This window comes from Manis pentadactyla, chromosome 11 (genome assembly GCF_030020395.1).
Source record: "Manis pentadactyla isolate mManPen7 chromosome 11, mManPen7.hap1, whole genome shotgun sequence".
Classification (NCBI taxonomy): Eukaryota; Metazoa; Chordata; class Mammalia; order Pholidota; family Manidae; genus Manis; species Manis pentadactyla.
The window spans coordinates 98438596-98454092 of NC_080029.1; the positions used below are offsets into that span (position 1 = coordinate 98438596).

A 15497-nucleotide genomic window follows, 5' to 3' on the forward strand; every position below is an offset into this window, starting at 1 on the left:
TTTAAATATGGACTGAATATGAGATGATATTACAGAATCATTGGTAATTATGTTAGATGTGAGAATGATATGGCTGTTATGTAAAAAATTATCCTTATTTTATAGAGATGAACAACCAAATAAATAGGGATGAAACGTCACATCTATATTTTAAAATACTTCAGCAAAATGTCAATTGAAGCAACTATAGCACAATGTTGATAATTGTTCAATCTAGGTAATGGGCTTATGGTGTTTACTACAGTGCTTTCTCCAGTGTCCATTATATTTGAACATTTTCATAACTCAAAGCTTAAAACAAATCTTTGCACATCAGAGCATTGTAAAGTAATTTGCCAGCTAAGTCACGCTATTGTATGATTGTAGTGGATATTGTTTTATTGTGCCTTTTGTGTTGCAGCTATAATAACAGTGCACCTGGAAACTAGATGATTTCTTTGTAAATGTGACATTACAGTAAAAATGAATATTCTCTCCTTACCCTCCATGCTCTGATTTTATAACTTGGCCTATGATTATGGGAAATAGTTCAGAAGTAAAATTGAACCATATGGACTCCTAAAGCTAGTAACCTCAATTAAAAACAACAATAATCTTAAAACTATAGTTACTAAAGTCATTTTCTGTCCTTTCAAAATGTATATTCTAGAACCTGGATTATATTAACATATATAAAATTATTGGTACTGCATGTCAATCAATGGCCCATCTTTTTCCTTCTCTGTTCAGAGATATTGAGTTGTTATTGTTAAATCTACCTGTGCTGTTTCTTTAAATGGTGTGATTTTGCCAAAGGTATATGCCAGTGTTGGGTATTGGTAAGACTTTTTTATTTTGGGATATTTTGATACCCAGATCCTAAAATAAATAATTTTCCCATTTTCATTGAACTTATTTATGGAAATAACAAATTCACATTGCAGCATGTGCTGATTCTTACCTCCTGGCTACTGATGAACAAAACATGTTGTTGTGTCTTTATTCCCACCTACATTTCACTTGGAAGTTCTCTTTTTCCTTATTTTTCATCTATACTTGGTATCAGCAGCTACAGATTCAAAGCAAAGGGAATCCTGATGTCCCATTTCCTCAGCCTCAATACTTGAGTAAGCTGCAATACTGGGACCTCATTTTTAAAAAAAACAACAATGCCTATATATATGGAGGTATCTTGATTTTGTACTGGGGTTGAAAATAAAGTCCTAATCATATCATCATCCACAGAGAACATCCATTGAGCTCCTGTCATGTGAGGCACTGTTGAAGGTCCCTGGGGTGAAAGGTTGTAGTGGTGAAATGCATGGAACCAGACCTGGTTTTGTCTTCAGCAGTTGGTAAACTTTGCAGAGACAGGAGAAACAATTACTGCAGAAAGTGTATGATAAGCACCAAATGAGTGCCATGTACTGTGAGTGTGGTACAGATTCAGAGTCAAGAGAGTGTTTCCGGCTGGGGCCATCATAGCTTCATGGAGCATATAAAACTTAAACTGAGCCTTCAGAAAGAGGTAAAATTTTGACAGGGAGAGGAAGGGCAAGAAACTCTTTCTGTGTGGACTAACGGGTGTGTATACCCAGAAGCAAGGTGTGTTTGGGTAACTACCATATGCCAGTGTGGCTGAAGGGAAGAGTTCCTATTGGGACTGAACATGTTAAGTGCAGGAATTTGGATTATGGTAAACCTTGACGAAGTAGTGAAGGTTTGGGGCAGTAATGTGAGTAAAGCTGTGTGTTAGGAGCTCAGTCTGACAGTGTTGACCTCAAGGTAGGTTGCAAGGAAGAGAGATGAAGGCAGGAATATCAATATAGATGTCACTGCAAAATTTTTCAAGTGGGAAAGGGAGTAAAAGTGTAAATTTGGATAATAACAGTGGGAACAAAAGGGAGGGGTGATTACAAAACACAATGTAAAAGAAGAACCAATAAGATTTGACGACTGAATTTAGGTCCTCTGAAAGAGAACAGGAAAATTCATGGGAATTTGCATCATTTCACTGATGAAAGGAGTTAACTGTAAATTTAATATACCTGATATGACTCAATTGAGAAACTTTGAGAGAAAACTTTTAATTCTTTATGAATTTATAGGAAAGTTAGTCCCATCCTTCTAATTATTAGACTTTTACACAAATCCTCAGGATGACTAGTCACTTCTTCTGGCCCTGGCTGCCTTTTTTATCCATCTCCAAGAGTTAGGGGGACAGTGCTGTGGAGGGTAAAAAAAAATGTAACCTGAAACATCAAAAGAATCTACTGATTCATAAGTGTAATCTAAAAGCACTCCTGAAAAAGCAGTAATAGCCTAGGGGAGAGGAGCGTGGGGCAGACCCCGGAGGAGCGAGTCATGTGGAAAAGCCCACCTCGGAAGGATGTACACTGTCCTTCAGTGCAGGGCCCAGCCGCGCCCGATGGCTCTGCAAGGAGGGAGCTGGGGAATGCATCTCTCACCTTAGTCTCTTCCCTCCCATTCTTGCTGACCTCCCTTTCTCCAATCTAGAGAACAAGGACGCCTTATACAGGAAAGCCTCCTGGGGCAGATGGTGGGTGGAGAGAGCAGAGAGTAGAACTGGGGGTGAAAACAGAAGCTAACAGTCAGAGCATCCTCTACAAAATGTAACAATGTGGGGGGGATACTTGTTGCAACAGAATCATAAAATGTAGAGCTGGAAGGATCCTGAGAAGCAATTCTGAACCTCATTTTACAGATGGGGCAGTGGAGTCTGTCGAGGTAGCAGCTTGGGTACAGCTAATTGCCACAAAGCTGAGGAGAAATGACAGGCCTTTTGATTCTCATTCCTCACTCTTTCCAGTAGGCTAGATAGCTTCCACATATTTTCCAAAATTTTTCCATGCCCACTGCACCAACTCAGCCATGGTTCAGCATGGGCAAAAATGGTAAGGAGGTCTCAGTTGTTATTCAAGGCAATGTGTAAACATTATAGACACAGCCATTGCAGTAGCACTTTTCTTTAACTGAAGTTAGAGTCATTGTAGATAATCTGGAAAGTACTGAAGTGTGTCAGGGAGAAAATACCCGTAATGTACCATAGAGAGGAACATAATGATCAGGAGACCCAGAAGTTCAGGTGCTTGGCGGTGGAAGCGGAGCTGTGGACCCCAAACACATCACCCGCTGTCTTCCAGGCCCTACACTTCATGAACTGGTGAATGCCATGAAGCCCAGCCAGCTGCAGCTCGTGAAGCTTGTGTTGAACAGGGACCGAATGATGGGGCTGTGCATGGAGTTCTCGCTGTGGATGTTAACTGTTAATGTTTGGTGCTAGCAGTAATTTTTAAAAATGAATATAGCATTATTTTTTAAATGTCTCCTAATATTAGATGATTGGATTGTTGGATTATTTCTTATCTTCTGCTATGATAAAGAATGCTGCAGTTATCTATATGCCTATAAATAATTGTGCTTATCTCTCAGGTACGTTTTTATCAGTAGAATTGTCAGCATAAGCATTTTCAGTGGCCCTCTTCTGATAGGCACAGTGAAAAGAGTGGCACTGGGGTCAGATATCCTGATCTTTTCTGCTTCTGGCCTTAGGCACATTACTTCGCTGGCTGAGCCTCATTCCCTGATCTGTTACACAGGGATCATACTGTGCGTCCCCCAGTGCTGTGATAAACCCTTTATGAGATGGTGCCTTTAAAGTACCTGAAACAGGGAGTGCTCAATACATATTACCTATGGGTGAGTCAGTTGGCATGCATGTGTATGCACATGTCTGGGTGTGCTGAATGAAGTGAAGAAAATACACCTGATTATATTCAGTATCAAGAAAAAAGTCAAATTGACTTGAAAAGAGACCGTCTTAGACTATAAGGATTTCTCAGTTGAGAGACCTACTTAAAGTCTAAGATACTGGTAATGAAGACAGAAATGGAAGTCCTCAGCAGAAACGGAAGTCCTCAGTAACTGTTTTTCTTTGCACTGGGTTGTCCAGCAAATTTTTCTCACCGTGTTCCCCATCTCCTTCCTTCCTAAGTGCCCATCTTCAAACTGTGCCAGCGGGCCAAGCACGTGTACAGCGAGGCTGCGCGAGTGCTCCAGTTTAAGAAGATGTGTGAGGAAGCACCTGATGATGTGGTCCCGCTGCTGGGGGAGTTAATGAACCAGAGCCACGCCAGCTGCCGGGACATGTATGAGTGCAGCTGCCCAGAGCTGGACCAGCTCGTGGACATCTGTCGGTGAGGCTGAGAGAGTGGCACGGTGGGGGCTGGGAAGGCTGCCAGAGAAACTGAGTGAATGAAAGAAAGCGTAACATTTTCATAGTCTTCTAAGTGAAAGAAGATCCTTTCCAACTTCCTACATGAGGGGCTGTCTGTGTATAGAGCTGAACTTGTTCCCTCCTAAATACCTGTAGAAGAAAGACTGGAGACCTGACTCCATGGCTCTATGAGGCTCCAGGCTTGGAGACAGTTCATCACAATATCACAAGAAAGACTTCGCTCTTTCGATGATTAGCACCGATTGGAGCTTTTCTCAGATGTGGACACTGTTGTTACTTTCTCACAATGTTTTAATCAATGGTATCGACTACGCTATGGCTTTGACAGTACCTCCTCTTCAGTGTCCTAAGTTTAGTAGTTTTATTCAAAAGAAGGGAGAAAATGGATAGCCTGACAGTAGTGTATTGAAGAGGTGGGGGAAGAATTGACTCAGAAAGCCAGGATTTCCTGCCTTCCAGGTTTAGGTGAGGCGGTTTGGGAAAATGAGGACTGAGGGAAGCCCAGTTTATAAATGATTGGTTGAGACAGAAATATAGAGGGAAAACCTCTCACAAAGTCTGAAACAACTACTTTATAATTGCTAGAGAATGGGGATAATAAGAGTAGAATGGTCCCTTTACCCAGAAGGGATCTCATTGACCTTGAGAGAACTTCAAGGGAAATTGGGAGAACTCCCAAATGAGGCTAGATGTTATTTCCTCTGTGAGAAGGTAATACAGAACTGTCTGCAGTTTAGTAATGAAAATATAATCAACCACTTGGTGCCTATGGTTTGCCTTACTCATTGCCACACTCCCAGCCTAAAAAGTTTAAACCAAGTAGTTCCAGTGATCACAAATGGCATGTGTAACCCAACGTGTCAAGAGACTTCAACAGCACTGATGAGAATCACTCTGCTGAAGCTGGAGTTTGCTCACTAATTGCCAAAAAGCCTTCCAGAGCTTGTTTCATTGTAAGAGCTCTTCTCTGAAAATATCAAGGGCCCAGTAAATGGAAGGGACAAATTCTGTTCAGTTCTGGTAATAAGAGAAAGTAGAATGACTTGGGCAGAAATCAGGAAGAGCTCTTTGCCTGGAAGGTAGTGGGATAGTTTAAATGTTACCTGAAAAGCAATGGAGGGGCATTTGCCAGCCTCCTGGAATTCTCTAATGAGCTTCTTTCCCCCGAATGGTCAACCAGCTCTTGATCTTATGGAGTTCACATTCTCATATGGAAAAGAGGGAAGTGACAGTTAAAAATTAATTTGAGTGGTAGTGTTAGGTGCTTTAAAAAAGAAGGGATAGAAAGCACCAGGGTTGGGTGGGCAATCTTTAAATGGAGCAGTTAAAGAAGGCTTCTCTATGGAGATGATATTTGAGCAGAGACCTAAAGGAAGTGGAGAAATGAGAACAGCAAGTGCACAGACCCTGAGGCAGATGTGTGGCTGTCAGGTGTGAGGAACGGTGAGAAAAGTGCAGTGAGAGGGCAGTAAGGGAAGGAGAGATGAAGTAAGAGAGGTAGTGGGAGCCATACTGTGTGGGCCCTGACAGCCACTGGCAGGTCTCTGGCTTTCTTTTCAGTGGAGCACGGTGACGGGCTGTGCTCTGCGATGGGCTGTCAGGTATGCCTTGGAGGGAAATTCGAGACAGTTGCTGTGTGGGTGAAAGAGAGGAAATCAAGATGACTTCTGGGATTTGGGCCTGAGAAAATTTCCTTGCTTCTGCAAAAGCCACACTTTTGGAAGGCAGAAGTCACATTTCTGGGTCAGAATTGTCTTATGGTACCATAAGATATAAGCACAGGAAGGGGCCTTAGATCTGAGAATGCTGAGACATTAAGTGAGTTGAGCAAGTCAACATCTAAGGAGTCCATGGGAAAGCGGAGCTCCCAATCCAGGTTTTGCCACACCTTTCTCTCTCCCCTCCCCGTGGTTATACTGAGATGTGATTACATTGGAATGTGGGCCATTTTTACATATTTTCCTCTCCTTGCTTTAGAGTTTAAATAACGGAGGCTTTGGCTGTCATAGCGTGCAGTATTTGAACATGGAACACAGCCATGTAGACAGTGCAGAGTAGGGTGAAAACTGGCTTGGAAGTTAGGAAGGTTGAGTTCTAGCTCTCCCCCTTTTCATTCTGAGCTCTGTGACTTTGTATTATCGCCTTGCTTTACGAACTCCAGTGTGTTTTTCCATTCTAGCAGTCTATAGGTCTATAAGTTTTTAGAAATATGGTCCTAGTGGAAGATTCAGTGGCTATGTCTTATAAGGGTTTGGGAAAGCTCCTTTCATTGATTTGTTTTTGGAAACTCCTTTCTTAATGGCAGCTGAAGTGTTTTCTGTCTAGCCTGTTTTCATCTGCTGTATTGCCTTAATGAGGAAAATTCAGTTGTGTCTAGTATAAGGAGCTCACTCCCTTTTTTATGGTTGTTTTTGTTTGGAAAGTCAATTGCTAAGTATCAAAATTAATTTCCACTTTTGCTATAATCATATAGGAACTGAGTTTCCCATATTGAAAGATTACCTTTGGCACATTGCATATTTTGGTCAGAATGGTTGTCTGGTCCTTAAGCTACTTATATAATTAATGTTTTCTTTGTTATCTTTTTTATTGCATGGCTGTGCTGCTCAGCCTCTCGTACCCACCCATGCTCCTGACCAGGTCAGAGTGGGGAAAACTGAAACGCAAATTCATATCTGTGTGCTCTTTTGCCCAGGATTTTAAGGGTTAATCTGTACACCCTGCCAAGAAAAAGGGACAGCACTGTTTCGGCTGCCTTTAGGGGCTCACTTATCTTTGGGCCTCTGTATTCCATTTATTGTTCCCCCCTCCAAAAAATATATATGCCATTTGCTGGAACCAAACCAACTTGTCTTCAATGACATTTAGTGGTTTGTATTTCTAAAATAAATTTGTACTCATTTTCTTATATTTTCTCATTTGAGCAGTATTTGAAGTCTGTGGTTTCTTGAAACTAAAGCAATCTGAAAGTGTTTCTAACCTGGCTTTAAAAATCATAGAAATTATTCTGGAAGATCTATTTTCCTGAGAATCTAGCCAGAAGAATCTAGACTTCAGAGCAGAAGCCAGAAGTTTACCAGGTAAAGAATACATTGCCAACAGCTTATATGTAACATACACATATGAGCTATCTCAAATATAAAGTTGTTCAAATTATTCTACTTTAAAATTGAGCCATTTCTTAAAATTTACATTTTGTTCATTTTAGAGAGGTATCTTAAAATTGGGCAAGCTTCATATTTTTATTTATTGCTATACTTGGTTTTATGTAACTGAAGTGTTTTAACATTAATAAAAAAGTAAAAGCATAAGTATATATTTTGATGTTTTAAAACAAATATAATCCAGCAGCCATTTATTAGAACCTACTAAAAAGCTAGAATTGTGCTTGGCTTAGATTAGACAGATAGAACCTGTGTCTGAATCCAAGATTTTCTGAAAATTCAAGATTTTCTGAAATAATTAATTTAATATCCATTTGTATAACACCCATTTCTTTTTTATATTTATAAAATATTTTATTTATTTTGAAATAAATAAAATTGAATTGAAATGCAAGGCACAATTCCGTGCTTTCCCTCTTTGCAGTCTGTAGAAGACATGAATCTTACTGGGTCCCCCCTGCCACACACACACATTGTTCTGTGCCTTGTACCATAGTAAGTGCTCTATGATCAATAAATCCATTTAAAAGTAGAAAATTTTAGTCAGGCTATATTGGGTGCCTGGAAAATTAGTGACATGAACGCACTTCTCAGTGATAAAAGGATCAAAGGAACATTCTTTATAATTCTCCATCTGTCACCTGCCATAGCCTCTGTTTTGTAGATCATGCTTTATTAGGCAGAGACTGCTTTTGTTGTTTTGACCAATCTTTCCACATTATTCCCAACCCAGTCACCACAATCACCAAGGTGATATTGGGAAATTTTAGGGTTTGGTTTTCATAATTCTTATATTGTCTCTAAGATGTGCATTAGCTCAGGAACTTTATTTTTAATGTCTTATCTCACTGTTCTCCAAGAAAAAAAATGCATGGGGAAAGTTCACTAAATACCCTTAGCATACCTACTTGTCTTTCTTAATATAAAGTTTATGTTGGTGTTCTAACTTTTGGGTCTCTCTTAGCCTTTCTATGGCATGCACCAAAGGGCATATTAAGCACAAGTGGGGAGCACTGCAGGCAGGGCCTTTCTGCCTTTGTGGGTAGTTGGATGGGTTGCTAACCCCTGCTGGGGCAGCCTACTGTTTAGTGATACCCCGTGCCATTGACTCAGGGCAGAAGGCTATTCATAATAGTACTTATCATTCTGTCTTTGGGAACTTTCAGATCATGTTGATGCAGCCCATCCATTTTCATCTTCAGCAGGCAAGGTGGTGACAGAACAGCTCTGGAGACTCACAAGTTAATGTATTCACCTAGAAAGACTTCCAGCTTTTGCTCTCTGGAAAACTGGCAAGATTCTCAGGGAAATAGGCCCTCTGGCACAATTCCTATGGGTTTTTCAGCCAGTTAGAAACAATACTCTCCATTTGTTTTAGGTTCAGTTTTGAAACCAGAGCTTTCAAAAATTGTTCAAATGAGAAAGGGTAAGAAAATATACCTAACAGCAAAATGGTATAGTTGAATCTTAGAAGGCCAAGTAAGAGGCATGCTGTTCTTCTGCAGACCATGCAAACAGTTGGCTTTGATGTCCAAATGTCAGGGTCTTCGAGAGAGAATTCAATGACACCTCAGTTTTTCTCAGCATCTTCTACAAAGAGAGATAGTTTGATGTGACTGCATATGACAGCTTTTTTTTTCGAACTCACCAGATTGCTAGCTGGCCCTTTGCCAGCCAGGAACTCAGTGTAATTTTATATAATCCCAGAGTCTGGGTAATCGGAGTCTGGGCCCAGTTCTGCTTCTGGGCCGTAGCTGTATATTTGAGGGACAGGAGAAGATGAGTAATCTTTATTTATTTGCGAGCATTTTTGTTTCACCCTTAAATATCTGTTCTTATGTGAAAAGCATATTTAAATGAATAAAACAGATGATGTAAGGAAATCAGGGGAGAAAATCATTGAGGGGAAAATGAATTACTGGTGTGCAATAATTCTGATGTCCTAGAGTAGGGATAAATAGTCTACTGATATTTTCCAGAAGTAAAGTAGCTCATTTAGGTGGAAAAAGGGGACAAAACTGCACTATATTAATTACAGAGTTTTTAAACTGTGGTGAATTTGGGGGAAATTTTATTAGGAAGAATTGAAAGTATTTTAACTTTTATTGTCAGGATAAATTATATCTTCTAAAGATGAGCGATCCTTGTCCTCTGTGTAGGGCCCCTCACTTTGGTACAAATCTTAGGTTTGAAACTGTGCCTGCTTGATGGTGATTAAAATTAACCTGTTGCTGGGTGGTGGTTTATATAGTAGTTTCCATCCCAATTGCACAATTTGTCTGATGGTAAATTCTGAGTCCAGTTGTCAGGCCAGCTTCCGAAGGTGAAGGGAAGGTGGGTATGAACCTGTAGAGGCTGCCATCCTCTTTGTGCAGTCTGCATAATTTCTCATTAGAGATTAAACAGACAGACTGATCTAGAGTTTAAGAGCATGTTCTTTGCTTAGAGCAAATCTAGACTCTCTGTTCTAAGAGCCTGCCTCTTTTATACGGAATAACTAGCCACACCTTAAGAATGCAGTTTGAGTAAGTACTGGAGGAAGCCCTCGCTTGTGGAAGACTTGCACTTTGAATTTTGATTTGCCCTTGTTTGGAGCCACTTTCTGATTCCTAATGTTGATCATGTCCTTTGTTTGTTTTCTTTTTACTCTCTCCTTTTGATGTCCTGCAGGCTTGCTATACAATTTTTCAAGTGGTGACTTTATGGAATCAAAGACCCCAGCGGTTATTGCTAGCTCTCATGCAGCAGGAACACTGCTATCTTTTACTCCTTAGGACTAGTTTTACTACGTAGGGCTACTTTTAGGTATAATTAAAATTCAAGTTACTTTCTGAAACACTATACATTTCTTAATGTCCTAAAACGTTTGGCAACACTGGAAAAAATCCTACAAAACACTAACAGATAGTCTCTTCTTAGAAGTTGGGTAGGCTGTGGGTTCTGTAAGCACCAGGTGAATCATTCTTATTTTCATTTACAGGTTTTAATTTTTTTCCTCCTCATTTTAGGAAGTTTGGAGCTCAAGGGTCACGACTTACTGGAGCAGGATGGGGAGGCTGCACGGTATCAATAGTCCCTGCCGCCAAGCTGCCCGGCTTCCTAGCAAACGTGCACGAAGCATACTACCAGCAGAGCGCCCGGAGCTTAGTGCCGGAGGAGCAGAGGTTGTTTGCTACCAAACCAGGAGGTGGGGCTTTGGTTTTCCTTGAGGCCTAAACAATGTAAAAAATCTCAGAGAAACTATAGGCCATTTAGGAACTGGCAGAACTTCTTATGCCACAGTAAATTAATCCTTTTTCTGTTTTATGTTATGATGAACGGTTGCTAGTATCAAGATATATTTCCAAAGAAATGGCTGAAAGCTCTCTATGCTTCGTAATGATGATTTTTCCATCTTAAAATATGTTTTCTACCAGTAAGAGCCAAAATTATGCTTGGACAGATCTCCTAAAGATGATTTACTGAGATTTATTGATTTTAAGATTTTTAAAGATGAATGGTAAAAGACTGACTCAATACTGACCTCATGGATTGGACTTGAATTAAACATGCTGCTACAATTAAATGGCTCCAATTGAACTGTATGTAATATTCTTAAGTACAGTTTGTTGCTGGTTTCTCTTGGCGTTCTTCTTCCTCAAAGTCATAGTCTTCTGTTGATAATGATGATGATAGTGATGCTGGAAATTCTTTCTTGATTCGAGCTTCAGAATGCTATTAAAATAATACATTATTAAAGATTCACAGGTTTTCCTGGACATAGTATACTTAAATGTTGATTTCCCCAGTTATCAAGACAAGAAGGATCACTTAATTAAAAATATTTTTTTTTTGCAAAAGATGGATTTCAGAAGAAAATCCTAGGCTCATCAAATTTTTGTTAACCATGTGATATCACATAAACAATTGCTTTCAATTCTTTTGGCCCTGAGCTTTTTCTGTCACTTATTGGAGAAATTTAGATAAAAGACACTTTAAGTCTTTATCTCCATTCACATTGAAATAGATCATCATCTGAATGATAATTCAGATAATTCAGTTTGTTCATGGAATTTACTTTCTTTACACTCTATGCTATCTTTTCTCAAATGCCTCTCTAATCCAGAAGACATGCTTACTGTTGCACACATCCCTTGCTTTCCTTTGTTGTGTGTCTAGCATACCTGTAGGCCAGGTGTGCAGGTATGTGGATGACAGTAGGAAATGGCTTAGAGTGGGTTCTGGGATGGGAGGGGTGTTGTTGGGTGTCTGTATATGTTACGAAAAGTGGGCAGAAGTGTTTGTCCATTTCCTGATGGTAAATGAATGGCTTTCTCTCATGGATACACTATACATAGTGCTGTATATGAAGATCTAGACCAAAAAACATTTTGCTGATGTAATCAGAAATTGAAACAGCAGTGGTTTTATGGCATGAATTATCCAGAAAATTATCACAGTTTTCTATTATTCTATGATTGTTTTTGCTCATTAATGTGCAACTTAAAGATCAGACATCATCATCTTGAATCTCAGTTTTAGAGAGGCTCAGGTAAAGCTGGTTGTAATATTTCTCAAAGGACAACAGTCACATATAAAGTACTAGGAAATCTACATTATCCTATTCTAAAATAAACTTTTGGTGCTGCATCATTCTTTCCAGAAGGATAAATGCTTGAGAAAACTTAAGTCAAATTTTGTTAAAAAAAATTTGTTTTATAAACCAAATAATCCAAAATCTGAATTGACTTAAAATTATCTCCTGTGTTTTTCAGTACCTTTCCATTTTTCACAAAAGATCTGTCATATGTAAATAACTCTTTAGGGACACTTAGATTACCATTAAAAAAAAGAAAAGGGCATTTGCCATTGCCTTGGTATTCTATTTAAATTTTTCACTATGAGATTCCGTCTGTGCAATAGGTGAGTAAAAATTTACAGTGTGTGCTCTGCTTTGGAAGACACTGTGGTTCTAATCCAGGGATCTACTTCATATTTGTCTTGATGTCTGGCTTGAAGAAAAGAACTATTTTTTCAGTCAAACCAGCACCCAGTGTTATTCTAGAAATTATGAGAGATATCAAACTTGTCTGGAAAGGATGGGACTAGGGAAACCGGAAAAATGTTTCATGCAGAAGATGGAACTTAAGCGGGGCCCTAGAGGAAAAGTAGAATTGGAAAACTGGGGAATAGGCATTGTAGATGAGCAAAGTTTGAGCCTGGGTGAACGTGGTACGTTGAGAAGGCTCAGTGGGAGTGAAGGGTCTGCCTTAGGATATTGTGGAGAATAAGATTGGCCATGCTGGCTGGAGCCAGCTTTTGAAGAGCTCCAAGTCCAGCATGTAGACCAGGGGTTGCAAATCAGTAGCTAATAGGTCTGTCTGTAGATATATTTAATTTTGCTCCCAGAGTATTTAAAAATTTAGGGTCCTAATCAGTTTTACAAAAGAATCTGGATCACTGATGGTGGGCGATGTGGTCACACAGTGGCCTCTGTTCCCCAGGGTGGCGATGGCCTAGACTTGAGGTGGTAGCTGCCTTGTTTAGATGGGGCCTGGACTCTCCAGTGCGGTAGTTTCCACTACTCCGAGGAGTTTCCCTGATACTCAGCCATTTACCATTTACCTGCTGACGTCACTTGCCCTTTACCAGCACACTTGCACAGGTGTTTTCTTACACTAAATGAATAATTCTCTGTACCCATGTCTCTAGCAGTAGTAAAGAGACACCAAGAAAAATGGGACAAAAATTTTTCTTTTATGGAAGTGAAGAATAGTCCTATTTAATGTTAGTTTTATTCCTTTCTAGTTCATACAGGAATCTGATTAGATTACTTGACCTTGGGTTTTGACATTACACCTGTGGCCAATAAGGACTGCTCTTGATTATTGAGTAGAAGCCTGATACGCTGAAAAGAAAGAGCTCTCTTCTATTCCTGACCTCAGATTGTCCAGCCTTCATATTTTTTCTGCAGTATTCTCTACATGTTCTTGCCTGCCCATAAGTTAAGGAGGAGCAGAAGAAGAGAGGACAAAGAAAACTAGAAAAAAGGAACAGTCTCCCCTCTTTTCTTGTCTTTCTCATGCTTGAATCCTATTTAGAACCTTATCATTTCTGTCTTATGTTTCAGTTAATTGAGGGACCATTCATCTAACCTAGTCATTAGAATTCAATACATTCTTATTGAGTTATTAGCAGTAAATAAAATGTGACTTCAGACACCAATAATTTTCTATTAGTTTGAAATTCTCACTGCATTTGGAAGTTATATAACTGTCCCTGGTGAGAAGAAAGGGATGGGGGATAAGTGAGCATGAGGTTATCACTAATATGTAAAATAGAGATTTTCCTAAATGGGCATGTGGATGACTGAATAACAAGAATGTATTGTATCCTGCCACTGTAACTTGGATGTGAACCTATCTTGCTTATTAAATATAAGTCCAGTCTATATAGGAGAAGCTAGAGAGAGAATTCTCAATTATTTTCAAAAAGGAAACATACCATTCTATGTAGGAATTTCTCAAAGTCATTCCCAACTTCATATGGTTTCTTGGTAGCCTTTACTTGGAGTCTAATCATTGAATAAAGAAAATCAGTAATCAAACTGTTGTTGTACTGACATCAACTAAGAGTCAACATTTATGATAAGTTTGATACGCTGGGCATTTGCCAGCATTTTACATACCCCTGACAATAATCTTACAACAAGTCTTGTGAAGTAGGTACTATTATTAGCGTACATTTTAAATAAGGAAATAGGCCCAGATAGGTTAAGTAACCTGCCTACAGTCCTACAGCGAGCAACAGAGGATTTGAACCCAAGCAGTGTGACGTGAGCCTTCCGGTCCAGCGCACATGTGACATGTATCCCCGGTGAAGCATCCTCTTCAGTGAGATGGTTCACACAGTACCCCCTTCACTGATTCCACTTGCCTGGCTTCAGCACACACTTCAGAGATTGTCAGAGGGGAGAAGAGAATAAAAGGGACTGGCAGGGGAAGGATCTGGTCGGGGCAGAGAGGGAAGGAGAGGCCAGAGTGTGAGGGTGCTTACGAGGCTGTAAGCCCATTGAGAGAAGGAATCAAGAAGTCTTTCTGAAGGAGTCGTACGGTTGAGTTCAGGAGGTGGAAGAACCTTTCAGAGATCCATGGATGAGGGGAGAGGCAGAGGCAGGCTAGGGAAGGACAGGTAGGGGCTCGGGGCAAGGGAGAATACCAGCAAGAGGGAGGCAGACTGAGAGAAAGCAAAATGAAAAGGGTATTATAAAAGCTATCAATTTCGCTGATAATTTTTAAATGAAACAATTAAAAATTATTTTTCTTCCATGAAATTTGTAGGAAGTAAAATTTTCTGAAAATACCAAATATACTTGGCTGAAGCATAACATCTGGATTAGCCAGCCCCCCCTGCAAACCTACTGTCCCGTCTCCTTAGCATTTAGCCTAGTGGTCTCTTGAGGACGCACAGGGCTGCCTCCTAGGGTCACTTGCGCTAGTGCTCTGTGACTGACAGGTGCCTCCTCTTCATTTCCCTCCTTTATCTCTGCCAGTTTTCTCTCTCCAACCTGGGTGTTCTCCTCCCTTCTTATTATCTTCTAGGTCTGTCTTTCCCTGCTTTTCTCATATCTGGCCTTACAGTTTGGGTCTCTTTCTCACAGTCCTATTTAAACACACTCCAGAATCTCCCCGGCGACCCCCTGGACTCACAAGTCATTCTCAGACTCTGGTTCATCTCACTTCCTTAAAATAAACCCGTCCTCCAACTTGCCTTTTTAATTTACAGTCTCCTTCCCTTTTTTTCTTTTTAAAAGCTTCACTGAGACATGTCATGTACCATAAAAATACACCCTTTTTAAGTGTACAACTCAGTGGATTTTTAGTATATTCAGTTTTACAGCCATCACCACTACCTAATCCCCCATCTTTTTGATAGATTTTCCTTTCCATGAGTATCTCTTTTTTGAAGATTACAGGTGGAAACTTGTGCTGTACCCATAAATGTAGCAGGCACATGGGATATTTAAGTCTCCAAAGAGTATTTTTCCATTCATTTTCTCCAGCAATGTGCCATCGCATAAAACATATTTGAGTGCTTCTTGTGAGTTGCTCTGAAAA

The 15497-nt window shown here is 39.9% G+C and overlaps 1 protein-coding gene and 1 long non-coding RNA gene across 6 annotated transcripts in view; one reads left to right on the forward strand and one right to left on the reverse strand.

Moving 5' to 3' along the window:
* Positions 1-10966, forward strand: part of GALK2 (galactokinase 2) — a 186577-nt gene extending 175611 nt beyond the window's left edge. For all 5 annotated transcript variants that reach the window (XM_036895132.2, XM_036895136.2, XM_036895134.2 and 2 more), the window contains 2 exons: positions 3995-4196; positions 10410-10966. In XM_036895132.2, coding sequence (XP_036751027.2) covers positions 3995-4196; positions 10410-10617 — 410 coding nt within the window. In that variant the 3' untranslated portion in view covers positions 10618-10966. The remainder of the gene's footprint in view (positions 1-3994; positions 4197-10409) is intronic.
* Positions 10967-14485: 3519 nt separating this feature from the next.
* Positions 14486-15497, reverse strand: part of LOC130679582 (uncharacterized) — a 176467-nt gene continuing 175455 nt past the window's right edge. The window contains exon 4 of the long non-coding RNA XR_008992602.1: positions 14486-14616. This is a non-coding gene — a long non-coding RNA (uncharacterized LOC130679582). The remainder of the gene's footprint in view (positions 14617-15497) is intronic.